General features: G+C 34.2%; 2 protein-coding genes across 2 annotated transcripts; one reads left to right on the top strand and one right to left on the bottom strand.

The window, feature by feature from the left end:
* Positions 1-1,277: 1,277 nt before the first annotated feature.
* On the top strand, positions 1,278-3,544 carry LOC132187026 (F-box/LRR-repeat protein 14; the record flags this gene model as incomplete). The annotated part of the gene is given in 2 exon segments (XM_059601178.1): positions 1,278-1,328; positions 1,988-3,544. Coding segments are annotated over 2 exon segments (1,479 nt in total), but the record flags the coding sequence as incomplete, so codon positions are not given.
* A 1,046-nt stretch (positions 3,545-4,590) lies between these two features.
* Positions 4,591-7,560, bottom strand: LOC132188324 (flotillin-like protein 3). The gene is made up of 3 exons (XM_059602748.1): positions 6,937-7,560; positions 5,624-6,019; positions 4,591-5,209 (listed from the first exon to the last, which is right to left on the bottom strand). Exons 1-3 carry the CDS (start codon positions 7,468-7,470, stop codon positions 4,700-4,702), a joined length of 1,440 nt encoding a protein of 479 aa, XP_059458731.1. The 5' UTR covers positions 7,471-7,560; the 3' UTR covers positions 4,591-4,699.
* Between the last annotated feature and the right edge of the window lie 6,470 nt (positions 7,561-14,030).

Raw genomic sequence — 14,030 nt, 5'->3', positions numbered from 1 at the left:
CGGGGGTCACAAAGTGACCCATCGGCGGGTCACTTTTTTATTTTTTATTTTATTTTTTTAAATATAATAATTATAATAATTATTATTTATTTATAAATAAGGTTAAATTTGAAATTTTAAAAAATTTTAGGGGTATAAAGGACTTTTATTCATTTGACCGTTTGATTTAACTACAAAATCCTAACGGAAGAGGTAAAGTGGAAGGAAACGAAAGTTTGATACATCAAAGTGAGAGTTTTTGAACAATGAAGGATGTCTGTAAAAACCGCGAAAGTATAGAGGGGTAAGTGAAGTTTCTCCTAAATTATAAAATGTTCTAACAGAGACATAGGCTATGAAGAAAGTTGCAGCTTCCTGTGGCTGCAATTCTTGACCTTCTTTCATTGTTGAGGTTCGATTGTCCATATTCTTGGCATGACAAGAAACGAAAACGTGATTAACTCTGTTAAAATTTAATGGTCAATTACAAGAGAAAAGATAGATTTGTGAAGAGTGATAAAAGAAAGTTACAGGAACCAAACTTATCATACAAGTTGAACAACATATATATGCACTCGTATTAGGGGCAATTTTTAAACATTGGGCTTCGAATTGAAAAACTCTTAAAATTTTCGAGGGTAAAGTGAATTGAACATTTAAAAAAATTAAAAATTTGGGGGGTGGGGAAATTAATTTTTAAAGGTCTATTTTTAAAAAGATTTTTTTTGTTTGGGACCAATCAATGGCTTGGGGGCTGGGCCCCGCAAGCCGAAGGGTGGTTCCGCCTCCGACTCGAAAATCTTTCTACTTGGCCCACTAATGTGATTATGGGCTTTTCGGTTTTAGTGCAAAAACCCATTGCCTCTCTTTCAAGTTTTATAAGTAGGGGTGGGCCTTTTAGAGTCATGGCCCAATAAGCGATGCAATATACCAGATAAGAATTCACCGTATTTAGCTAATTCACGGTAATTATTTATTTGAATTGTTAGTAATTTGGTCAAGCAATTTGACAGAGCTCATATGGGGCTAAATAAATTTTAATCAAACTGACAGATTTCATATGAAATTTGTATAACAATTCTGGCATATAATTATTACAAATCCCCATATATATATATATATATATATATTTTTATTTCATAATTATTTATAGTTGTAAAATAATGTGAAATAAATAAATATGACACGTTACTCTTCCACAAGTTGCAAACCTTCCAAGTTCCAACAACAAAGAAGTAACCGCATATGAATAAAAACAGGCGCAATAAATATCTTTCTTCAACAGTCTTCCTTCCTTCTTGGCATCATCAAATCCGAATAAGATCTATTTTTCCGCTTTCTGTTTTGAGGTAATCTTTCGTACAGTTTCAGTTATTACAGTTTTCAGATCTTGGTTCTCTGTTACAATCACGTCTGGAATTCTTCGCACAGAAATCTCGAACATTATCGTCTGTCCGGATTGAACTGATTCAAATTTTGTATCTTTCTGAATCTATGACTTATGATAATCTCTTTTGATTTTCTTTCTTTTTATGGGTGTGTGTGTTCAATTTGGTAGGATCAATATAACTGAGATTGCGGAAGTTTTTTGTTTTTGTTTTTGTTTTTTTTAATTGAACCTTCAATTTGATACCATTTATATGCAGTTGTCCTGATTTGAACTCTAATATTTGTGTAATGATTCATCCTTTGGCTTCTTGCTTTTATATGGATTTAATGTTCGACTTCTGAAGCATAAATTGGCTGCTTAAAATCTGATCTGGGCAATTTATTTGTGAATTTGTGAAATATATTCTCTTAATTGATTATCTAGAGCACAGCCTGCATGTTGTTTTTTGGTTTTTTGAAAAGGGGGAAAAATTGTTGGGCAGAATGTCTACAACCATCTCCTAAGTTTTCTTGTAATTGGATATTAGCAAGGTCTCTTCCCTGTATTTTAAAACTGGAAGTGCATATTGGTTTTTGGTTTTTGCCACAATTTCAGGCGGTTGATAATTGTTTGCTGTAGGGGCTAAAAGAAAGTCGAATTTTGATGGATGGTTTACCAGACCATTTAGTTTGGGAGATTTTGGGGAGGATCAAGAAAACCAATGACAGAAACTCTGTGTCTTTAGCATGTAAACGTCTTCATGAATTGGATAAAAAACAGAGACAATGGATTCGGGTTGGTTGCGGATTAGACCCTGCGAACGATGCTTTGACTTCCCTATGCAATAGGTTTCCAAACTTGGCAAAGGTGGAGATAAGTTACTCTGGTTGGATGTCCAAATTAGGAAAGCAATTGGATGATCAAGGGCTTCTCATCCTTGCCAGTTGCTGCCCTTCTCTGACTAATCTCACCTTAAGCTACTGCACGTTCATTACAGATGTGGGTCTTCGTTATTTGGCTTCTTGCTCCAAGCTTTCTGCTTTGAAGTTGAATTTCACCCCTAGAATCTCAGGTTGTGGCATATTATCTCTTGTTGTGGGCTGCAGAAATCTAGCTGTTCTCCACCTTATTAGATGTCTGAATGTTACCAGTGTTGAATGGCTTGAATATCTTGGCAAGCTTGAAACACTCGAGGACCTTTCGATTAAGAATTGCAGAGCAATTGGGGAAGGTGATTTAATTAAGCTAGGTCTTGGTTGGCGAAAACTGAAAAGGTTGCAATTTGAGGTGGATGCTAATTACAGATATATGAAAGTTTATGATAGGTTGGCTGTGGATCGATGGCAAAAGCAATGGGTGCCGTGCGAAAACATGCTGGAGCTGAGCTTGGTGAATTGCATCATCAGCCCAGGGAGAGGTCTTGCTTGTGTGTTGGGGAAATGCAAGAAGTTGGAGAAGATTCACTTAGATATGTGTGTTGGGGTAAGGGACTGTGATATCATTGGCTTAGCCCAAAGATCAAGTAATCTTCGGTTCATTTCGTTGCGAGTTCCATCCGATTTCTCGCTGCCACTTTTGACGAACAATCCTTTAGAATTGACAGATGAGAGTTTAAAAGCTTTGGCTAAGAAATGTTCAATGCTTGAATCAGTGAGGATATCTTTTTCTGATGGAGAGTTCCCTTCATTCTCTTCATTTACACTAAATGGAATGATTACTTTGATTCAAATGTGCCCTGTTCGTGAGCTTGCTCTTGACCATGTGTATTCATTCAATGATCATGGGATGGAGGCCCTTTGCTCAGCTCAGTATCTTGAAACCCTAGAACTTGTCAAATGCCAAGAGATTAGTGATGAGGGCCTGCAGCTTGTGAGCCAGTTTCCGCGATTACGCGTTCTAAGATTAAGCAAGTGTTTGGGGATTTCTGATGATGGCTTAAAGCCACTTGTGGGGTCATACAAATTGGAATTGCTGGCTGTTGAAGACTGCCCTCAGATTTCTGATCGAGGTGTTCATGGAGCTGCAAAATCTATTACTTTCAGGCAGGACTTGTCATGGATGTTTTGATCTTTTCATGGCCTCTTAACAGCAGGCATCAAAACATTTGTTCTTCGTTTGTGAATGTAATATATATAGTTTCTGTAATTAAAGTGAATGATTTTTTATTCGTTTAAATTTGGTTTTCCATTGACTTGCCTTCCTGGACTACCATGATGATATTGTTTTTCTGAACTCCATATGTATCTTGCAAGCTTTTGCCTTTCGGAGTCTTAAATTCGAACCTTAACTTAACAGTTTATCATTTCAATTAAAATAGCTTATGTGGGAAGTATTAAAATATTAATTAAATTATAAAATTAATTATTTATTATTAACTTAAACTTTTATAATAAATGATGATTTAACAATATATATGTAAATCCTCAACAACAAAATTTCAAAACTAAGGTAGCATGGCATGGGAATTAACTAAACAAAATGTCACCAATGGAGTATAGCTCAAGCCCAAAAAGAACATTAAATATAAATGTTACAAATTCATGAAAAGCTATCAACAACAATAGAACACAACTATACGATTACTCATATATATATATATATATATATATATATTTTGACATGTCCGCACAAGAGGGAGAATAGAGATTCAAATTAGTGACCTCTACTTTATGAGGTGTGGTTTCAGCCGATTGAGACATTATTCATATTTTATAGACAACAAAAGTAAAAAATATACGAACTACTGAATACTTTACTATATATATAACTCAAAAGAAAACTACTTTTCCAACACAAAATTCCTAGTTTTTGTCGTCCTAACAAAAGTTGTGGCTTTATATTAACATCCAGATGAAAGGGGCTTAAAATAAATAAATAAATAAAAAATTGAGTATTTTTATTTCATTTTATTTATTTATTTTTAATAATTTTTAAGGATATTTTGGTAAGAGATATTCAAAGGAGGTAACATGACCTCTTTTCTGTCCATTTTAATAAAAATGGAGTGGCTTATTTGATACAGGATGATAATTTGAGAAGCTTAAATATTTACTTTTTAAAATTTGGTGGTATAATTACAAAAATGACAGTAGTTGAGTGGCTAAGTATACTTGAAACAACAAATTATATCACTGTTAAAGCACTAATAATGAAACAGCAAATTATATCAGAAGAGAAATTAAACAGAACAAATTAAAGTACCATATAAGTGTACTGAAAGTACCAAAAACTGATAATGTCAGCAAAAATTAGAAGCAAAGCAAAAAACATTTACCCTACGTACGCTCATCAAGCTAATTAAGTAATTTTCATTCGACTATTATTTCCACACTACCTTAAAAACCAAACATCTTAATTAGACCTAGGAGTAACATCACTCAATGTGCCCAGCCAAGGAGGTGGCAGCATCCCAGTCTGCTCATGCACAGTCTTCAGCAATGGCGGCAGCGTGCTGTATATATCGGCGATGCCATTCATCGCCCCATTTGCACCGTCTTCGCCGGCTTTTCCGTTGGACCAAATGCTAATCTTGGGCTGCAATCCGTTCACTGCCTGCGCATTGATCCTGGCAATTTCCTGGAACATGTTCTTGTTGATCATCATGTAGTCCCTTAGGGCGGCGTAATTTCCTCCAAGCTTTTCCAAAAGGGTGTTCAAGTAAATGCCTTCAGCATGCGCGAGTGCACTGATACCTTCTGCCTCTTTCTTCTTCGCATATAGCTCACTGTTGGCGACTTGCTGGCGAGCATAAAAGTTGGCGTCTGCGCTTGCCTTCTGTGCCTCTGCAGCTTTTTGTTGCTCATAAAGGACTGCATCTGCTGCTCTTTGCTTATTGTACAACTCCCAATTTGCCTCTTGCACCTATACATATATATGAAATTCATGAATCAATGTTTTGTGTATTAACAACCAATTTCTTGTCATGGGAATTCTTGTATTAGAAGGAGAAGCATGCCTAGCTTGTATTAGAAAGGCCGAACCACTCCTAATGACCATAAGAGCGGTCTAGACGCTCAGAAAGGGTGACCAATCAAATCACCCATAAGGTTAAGGAGTGGTTCGACCACCTCCATTTAGCACGTTAATGATGACAGATTATATGTTCGAATTTTGTCAAAACTCTAATTTAAATTGACCAAAAATAATGCATTTATTTCAATATTAAAACTAAAAAAAAAAACATTTGAAAAAAGTTAAAATAAAAAAAAAATATAGTGCCACATCAATTATGAAACGACAGAAAGAAGCAAAAGCAAAACTAGTGCAGATATATACCTTGATTTCGTACTCAACAGAAGCCTTACTGAGCATGTTGGCCTTGAGTTTTTCGGTCTGAGTCAGCGCGTTCTTCGTCTCGAGTTGGCACTGCAACTCAGCCTCCCTTAAGGCCACAGCCTTTTTGGCCTCCACCTGTGCCAGCTCGGAAGCCTGGGCCCAGCTGGCATTCCTAGTGGCCAACTCAGCATTGGATTGGGCCCTTTCACCTTCCTTCTGGTTCTTAAATATTTCCACATCAGTCCTAACTTTAATTTCCTCCTTCTGGGATTCTCCTTGCCTCTGAGTCGATATGATCTTCGTCTCCGCGTCAATTTTCGCAGCGTTTTGTGTCGTTAGACCTTCCCGCAACTTTGCTCCGATCTCACCCTTCTTCTTCGCCTCCGAAACATCAATCTGTAACCACACTCACTAATCATCAAACTCCTACTTTTGAAAATATTGTATTTTCTCTGTTTTTTTTTTTTTTGATAAAAAATAATTATTACTTAAAGAGTAATTTTGTAATTTCATAAAGTTTATAAGGTATAATAGTCACTTTACCTGTTAAAAAAAAAAAAGAAGTCATGTCAAAAAAAAAAAAAAATAAATAAATAAAAAGCATTATGAAAAGGCTAAGATTAAACTTTGAAGGAAAATTGCAAAAGCAATCAAAATAGGGATAAGTGAAATTTCTTAGAAAGTTATCATTGGTTGTGATTTATGTGAACATAGAATTGAACTGTGAACTAATAAAAATTTAGGATCAAAGTAAAAAAAACAGGGAAAATAATATAGGAGCCGTAAAATTTTTTAAGAAAAATAATAGGGGTAACTTCATTTTATATCCTAAATTACTAAGAGATTTGAGAAGCCCAAATTTCAAAACCTCTCAATTAATTTGAATCATTCCGTCAGATTTTAAATATTAAAAGTGAGACAATAAGACTTTTTTATAAAATTCTAAATTACTCTTAATTTCAAATAAAAAAAAAAAGTTTTTTAAAAAGATCAGGGATGCTAAATCTATCTCCGAGGGAAATCAGGGATTCCAAACTCTTTTGGACAAATTTAGGGGTTCAAATTGAGAAGTTTTAAAATTTGAGAACTTCTCAAATCGCGTGTTAATTTAAAGAGGTCCAAAGTGAAGATACTCCAAAATAATATTACTGTTTGAAAAAGAGTTTGGTTTTGCATGTTGTTTCATATATATATATATATATAGATGATAAAATAAGTTAATTCATTAAAAAAAAAAAGATTAAATTTGAATTATGTATTAGAAAATTGATTTGATCAATATACATAAATAAAGGAGAGTTTGAGTACCGTACCTTGGCTTGATTGGCAGCCTCCATCTGGGTTTTCTGACCAAGGTATGAGAAATATTCATGGCCGCGCACATCGACGAGCTGTTTGACGTTGGCGTTGTAGATGAGAAGGCCAAACTGATTGAGCTCAAGCTGAACCTTTTCGAATACCTCTTTCTTGAACGTCTTGGTACCTTTGAAGATTTCCTCCATGGTCATGCCGGCGGCAAGCACACGTGTCTCGCCCTCGATGACTCCCCGGACAAGCTCGTTGACGTGGTCGGAGTGCTTGTCGTATGGGGAGATTAGCTTCGCGTACAAGAGGAGGCTGTTCATGTCATCCACACGTGGACCGATGGTAAACACGGCAGGGAGGATGAAAGGGAGCTTCTCGTCGGACATGGCCTCCACCTCGAAGGTGTAGTTCACCGGAGACACGTCGAAGCGAGAGCACCTCTGCCCCGGCAGGACCCATGCCTTCTTCTCCAGGCGTATGTCGTCGATGCCCCATCCGGTGATCGCCAGGTACTCCGACGGACCAGCTACTTTCCACCACATGTTTGCTTTTTTGTCTCGGAGAGATTTTTTTTTTTTTTTCCTTTTTTTGTTGTTGTTGTGAGTACTGATGATATCAGAGAGATTGAGAATAAGGAGTGTTTATATAGAGAAATATTTGCAGAGTTTGAACTAAAAAGGTGTTCGTGTTTCCTTCCACGAAACGAGCTACGAAATCAAATCCTATTAAACAAGAGAAACCCTTGGGCTCCAATTAATTAATCAACTTATACACTGCTTATTGAGCTCTGCATATTTTAACAAAGTGTTTAGTTGGAATTGCGTTTGAAAAATAGAGCTTTGAAGTCAAAAATAGCTTTTAGAAAAAAGCTACATTTTTAAGCTTTTACCAAAAGTGTATTTTGAACTTTTTTTTAGCTTTTTGAACCATTAAAAACACTTTAATACTTTTTTCTTTAAACGAACTTTTTGAGTGTTAAAAACACTTTTAGACTCCACAATTTCAAACAGGCCAAAAGTATATAGCTTTTTAGTAACTTGACTATTTTTTTCTTTTAACTTCCAAAATTGCCTTTAAAATTATTAAAAATACGAAAAAAAAATAGTAAAATTAAATGTCTATTTTCCTTGAGCAATGCGGTTTGTAGAATTTGCTTCTTGAGCAAGAAAAGTAATATTATCTATATATGTAAATATATCGCTATACGCTGTTGCCAGATAATTACCAACCTATTACCATATATGGATGTCTTGATGGGATGTGTTAATTAGGGCATAATTATTAAACTATTCTCGAATTTTAGGTCCTTAGATAGTTAGATTTTATGTTTCCAAGCGTTATACGGTAGTGAAATATCATGTAACTTTTAATTATTATTTTTTATGTTTAATTTCAATACTAAAAAATCTACCGTAACGTTAAAATATATTTAAGGTGTTTTTAATTCTAAAAATTAATATTTTTTAATACTAAATATTTTTTTTTTATGCTTTTAATATTAAAAACGTAAATCTACCGTAACGTTGGCTGAGAAACACCACCCAAAGCAAGGAATCACAACCATGCAAGTATATATTCTTGCACCATGCCTAGTAGGCTAGTAGTGCCAATTGAATCGCATAACTCATCTTCAATAATTGTTGGAAATGAGAATATTTTAATTTCTTTTAAAATAATTATCTTAACTATTCCTAAAAACGCGTGCTTTCAAATATTTTTAAAATTGTAGGGATCCTGTTCCAATTTTCCAGTAGCTCTAACTCCTTAATTAGCATGTGTTCAGGGACGGAACTAAGAATTTTTATTTACAGGGGTAAAATATGAATAAAAAATATGTTACAATAGGGGGCCAAAGAATATATTTGAGATTTGTCAATGGTTCAGACGTTCGGTTATAAATTGTAATCTTGAAAAACTGTTGGTCTTCCACTACTTTCTTATAGAACCGGGGCCAAACTAAAAACCTTTAGCTTAAATGCAAAATTTAAAGTACATTTATTAACAATTTTCAAAACCCACCCCGGTCTGTATTTGAGTCAATTAGGATCTGTTGAAATTGAGAATATCCAATTAATTATATTTTAAGGGTATTTTTGTCACCTCAAATAGTAAAATGACAAAAATACCCATTAAATATAACTAACTGGATATTTTTCGATTCATTATGATCTAGTTACCCGTCTCTACATGATTAGGATCATCTTCAATTCAAATGAACCAGAAGTTCAAATGAATGAGCTCCTATTCTTGTTGAATTAGGATCCTCTCCATTTCAAATAAACTGGATAATATCTAGTTAGTTATAGTGAAGATGCCAGATAATATATAGCTGTATTCCCCATCTGCACTAATTAATGTGAACTGTTGTGATCTGTAAAACAAGTTAAGAATTTCCTATTTAATTAATACAAATGGCTTATATTTAAATATAACTTTTCAAGCTAGCTAGCTCCAGGACTGTAACTCAGTGTTAGAATTTTTTAGAATATTCTCTATATAATTAGGTTTAGGTTGGTTTTTTTGTTCTGCAGAATGTAGCTATTTTTTGGTTTTCTGCCTTGTGTGAAGGCGTGTTAAGCCGGTTTCAGCTGATGTTTAATTGGCTGTGTTTTGGTTTTAAATGAAATTCTCTTATTGTATTATTCAGAATCATACTTCAATAATAAAGATGTATCTCTTTCTCTCTCTTTATTTCTGCTCTCTTTTTCATATTATTATATATTTCTACACCAAGAGTAAGAAAAACAAATTTATTAAATCAAAAGTGTAGTTCTTTTCCCTTGATTTTTCTCTATTCTGTGATTCATTTGAGCACAAACCTGAATGAACCTCTTCATTAATGGTTTGTTGCAATGTCATATATATATATATATATATATGCATGATGTCCATGCAGCTCTTTATTGATTTTCTTATGGCCTCTCCAATTGTATATGATTTCCATTTCCTGTAAGTCCAATAACGTTATTTCCTTGCAATAGCAATACTAGAAAGTATACTATTATTTCACAACTATCATACAATGTTAAGTTCAAGAACGGAATTAAAACCTTTTTTTTTGGGGGGGAGGGGAGGCATAAGGTGGTTTCACTGATCTAAGTGTTAATTAGGACTATCATGCCAGCATTATAAAATAGTTATGAGATAAAAATATAATTTCAAATATTCTTTATATTGACGTGACTCATAGGGAAATGAACTAGCCCCTAATATAACATAAAAAGATAATTCACCAAAAATATTTGATAAGAGCATAATTTCCATAGGATTCCTCCATTTTTCACATTGATCAACTTTTTTTGTTTTAATTATTTTTTAATCATTGAGTCACTATTCACGTATTATTTTCTCCATGTTTTGCCCCAACATCTTTTATTGAACTGTTAGGAGGTCATTTGTTTTGCTTTATATCTTGACTTGCTAATTGCTTTGTGTATATATATATATATATATATATATATATATAATCATTTTGGTAGAAAGTAGTATGTAAGCACTTTTACGTACAAGTGACATGGAAATTCCACGATATAAAGGAGTTTGGAATTTCAGTGGATTGGTTGTTAGATTTAGGAGTCATTGGTAAGGTATGGTTTACTTTATAATATAATAATATTATATTTTGTACCTAGTTTATGCTGATTATAAACTTTTCTGTTAATGCCTAGAAAAGAGGATTATCTAATTTTTATGATTTACATTTAAGTTTAAGGGAAAATTACAGTTTACCCCCCAAAGTTGTCAGCGATTTGCAATTCCGCCTCCAAAATTTCAATTTTTGCAATCCACTCCCCTAAAGTTTCAATTTTTTGCAATTCAGGCAATCCGTCAGTCAAAGCCGCTTTGACTGACGGAACAGTGATTATGTGCGCCACACGTGATCACTGTTGGCCTTTTTGTACCCAAAATGCCCTCACACACACCTTACCCACAGCAAACGGCGTCGTTTGGTGCTGCTCCTTCGCCAGAGTTCGTTGATGGGTCATTGCTCGAAAATTTGCCTTTACCTGCAACAAGATGGAGAGCCCAAATGACGGAATCTCCTGCAACAGATCAGAATCTCCTCCTCTGCCCCTTTTGGCGTTCAAAGACAAAGTCCCCTTTAACACTAAATTAATTCAAACTTTGAATGTCATTTTCTACAAAATTAATTCAAATTTTAATTATTCATTTTGTTGACAGTCTTCCTAAAGGGATCGCACAAGTCAATTTGTTGCTTGTATGTTTTGTTTGTTGGTGGCATACAGATCTTTAGGAAAACCATGTGCTGCATTTGGATTGGTTAGGTCTAAGCTCAAAGAAAGATGTTGGGAGATGAGAGCATCCCAGAAAGCTAACGCGTTGCCCCACGCCTTGTCCTCTTCCATGTGCTTGCCCCACACCTTGTTCTCCTCCCACAGACGAGCTAGATCTAAGCAAAGCCAACTAAGTTCGAAGCCAGGTTTTAGGGATTCAACGAACTCCGGCAAAGGAAAAGCACCAAACTGTGATTAATGAAAACCGTAATTCTGTGAAACTTGTAAGAATTAGAAAGCACTGAACTTGAGAATGAGATATTTGAGAGAAACTTGTTAGAAACTTAAACCGTTAATTGTGTTACTTGTTAGAGAGAGAGAGAGGGAAATAGAGAGACAAACCTGAGAATTGAATGGAAAGCTGGAGCGGTGGTCCGGTGTAGATCGGAGCGGCGTGGGTTAGCCTGGGTTGGGTTGGGCGTGCGTGTGTGATGGAAAAGCATGGGGGTATTTTGGGTACAAAAAGGCCAACAGTGATCACGTGTGGCGCACATGATCACTGTTCTGTCAGTCAAAGCGGCTTTGACTGACGGATTGCCTGAATTGCAAAAAATTGAAACTTTAGGGGGGTGGATTGCAAAAATTAAAACTTTGGAGGCGGAATTGCAAATCGCTGACAACTTTGGGGGGTAAAGTGTAATTTTCCCTAAGTTTAAATAGATTAATTTTAAGAGTATTTACTGATTGTAAATTGGGCTCACGTAGTATAGATTGTGACAAATGGTAGATATGGTCGTGGATAAAGGTCTAAATGGAAATTAAAGGTAAAATTTCGTTCTGATTTCTTTTAATTTTGTTGGCTTGATTAGATTCACATTATACTGAGTTTGCTTTTATATAAATACACGACTATATTGTTCGTAGTTCTTAGTTGATTTGGGCCTGTATGTTTTCTAGTTCCAGATGCTTCTTAGCTAAATATGTTGGTCCAATATATTACACATTTCTTTCCTTGACCTTTTTTTACCTTATTATTATTATTATTCTTCTTATTTTTTACTGTTCTTTTCCGAAAAGTTTCTTTGAGGAGATTTTTAAAATTAAATTATAATAACAAAAAAATAATAATAATAATAATGGGAAAAACGTTTTGACCTAATAATGTTTAAAGTTAAATTTTTTTTCCAAAATGGAATTAATCAAATCTAAATTTTAAAACTTTGGTGGCTGTTATGCAATTTTTTTTTTTTTGAAAATCTTTAAATTAATCGACTTCTCTTTCTCAATTGAATGCAGGAGCCAAGAACGACGGCCACCTTCAACCATTAAAGCAAAGGTTTAAACTTCTTTTGGTTCGGAGAATTATAAAAGACGAAGAGAAGGAAGATTAAAAAAAAAAAAAAAAAATCCACAAAATCCCAGAAAAACAAACCAACAAAACAAATCAAAGAATCCCAAAAATTCAAAGAAAACACAAAAAAAAGGTTCAAAGAAACAAACCTCGTACTCGCAGTCTCTAAAGGCATGACAATGACCTAATCCTGTGGATGTGATCATGTGAAGAATGTTCCTGAAGAAGGATTGTGACTTTTCCAAGAAAGAATAAGAAAAAACTAAGAGTCTGTTTGAGATTGCAGTTTCAATAAGTATGATTTTAAAATTTTCGTTTTTAAAAATTGCGTTTTTTAAATTGCTACTGTTTAAAACCGCAAAAACATATGGTAAAACATGGCTTCTTTGAATTCTAATTATGCTTCTTTCGTTTCTGTTTAACATTAACCATTCAAATTGTTGTATAAAGGGAGTATTTTACGCTCTCCAATATAAAGCTAACACTTCAGCTTTTCCCACAAATAACCAAAGTCACATCCACACAATAAAAAAGACTTTTATTTCACAGGGAAAAACATTCTTTGCGCAAGCTTTTTTTTAGGGTGTATTTGGGACTACAATTTTTGCGATTTAAAAAGCTCTTAATTTAAAATAAGAAAAAAAAAAATTGCGATTTCTTTAAGTAGGCTAGAGGGTGCTTATTTAAAAAAACGTAAATTTAAACAAAAATCACGACTTTGAATAACAAATATTTGATAAAAAAAAGTATCTTTTAACATGTTTTACCAAACGTTTTTGCAATTTTAAAAAGTAGCGATTTAAAAAATGCAATTTTAAAGATAAAAATTTTAAAATCACACTTATTGAAACTGCAATTCCAAACGGACTCTTAATTTCTTCTTGTTCCTTCTTGGAAAACTCACAATCCTTCTTCGGGAACATTCTTCGCATCCGTAGGATTAGGTCATTGCCATGCCTTTAGAGATTGTGAGTGCGAGGTTTGTTTCTGTGAACCTTTTGTTCGTGTTTTCTTTGAAATTTCTCTTTGAATTTTTGGGATTCTTTGTTTTGTTTTGTTGGGTGGTTTACTGGGATTTTGTGGATTTTTTGTTTTTGTTTGGGTTATGGAAAATTCCATTTTTTATCTTCCTTCTCTTCGTCTTTTATAATTTTCCGAACCAAAAGAAGTTTAAACCTTTGCTTTGATGGTTGAAGGTGGCCGTCGTTCTTGGCTCCTGCATTCAATTGAGAAAGAGAAACCCATTGCTTTGATTGTGTGTGGACGTACACTTGGTTATTTGTGAGAAAAGTTGAGGTGTTAGCCTTCTATTGGAAGCTGTAACAAAAAGGACTTTACACCACATCCGAATAGAATGAACTTTTTTATCTTATAGACGACAGATTAGTCACTTACAAACCTACGATAATTCATTCATATTTACTCAACTTTTTTCAAATTAATTAAAGCTAAACTATTGAATTTGAATATATTGTTAACATATAAAACTGAATTATGATGTGTAACACTTTACACA

The sequence above is a fragment of the Corylus avellana genome, chromosome ca7, assembly GCF_901000735.1.
Source record: "Corylus avellana chromosome ca7, CavTom2PMs-1.0".
Classification (NCBI taxonomy): domain Eukaryota; kingdom Viridiplantae; phylum Streptophyta; class Magnoliopsida; order Fagales; family Betulaceae; genus Corylus; species Corylus avellana.
This window is presented reverse-complemented; position numbering and strand designations above follow the sequence as displayed.

What these genes read in the sequence shown, in the direction of transcription:
- LOC132188324 (XM_059602748.1), bottom strand. Translation starts at nt 7,470, where the DNA reads ATGTGGTGGAAAGTAGCTGGTCCGTCGGAGTACCTGGCGATCACCGGA. An exon ending in AGGCTGCCAATCAAGCCAAG is followed by an intron (nt 6,020 to 6,936) that starts GTACGGTACTCA and finishes GTGTGGTTACAG; the next exon opens with ATTGATGTTTCGGAGGCGAA. An exon ending in CTGTTGAGTACGAAATCAAG is followed by an intron (nt 5,210 to 5,623) that starts GTATATATCTGC and finishes ATATATGTATAG; the next exon opens with GTGCAAGAGGCAAATTGGGA.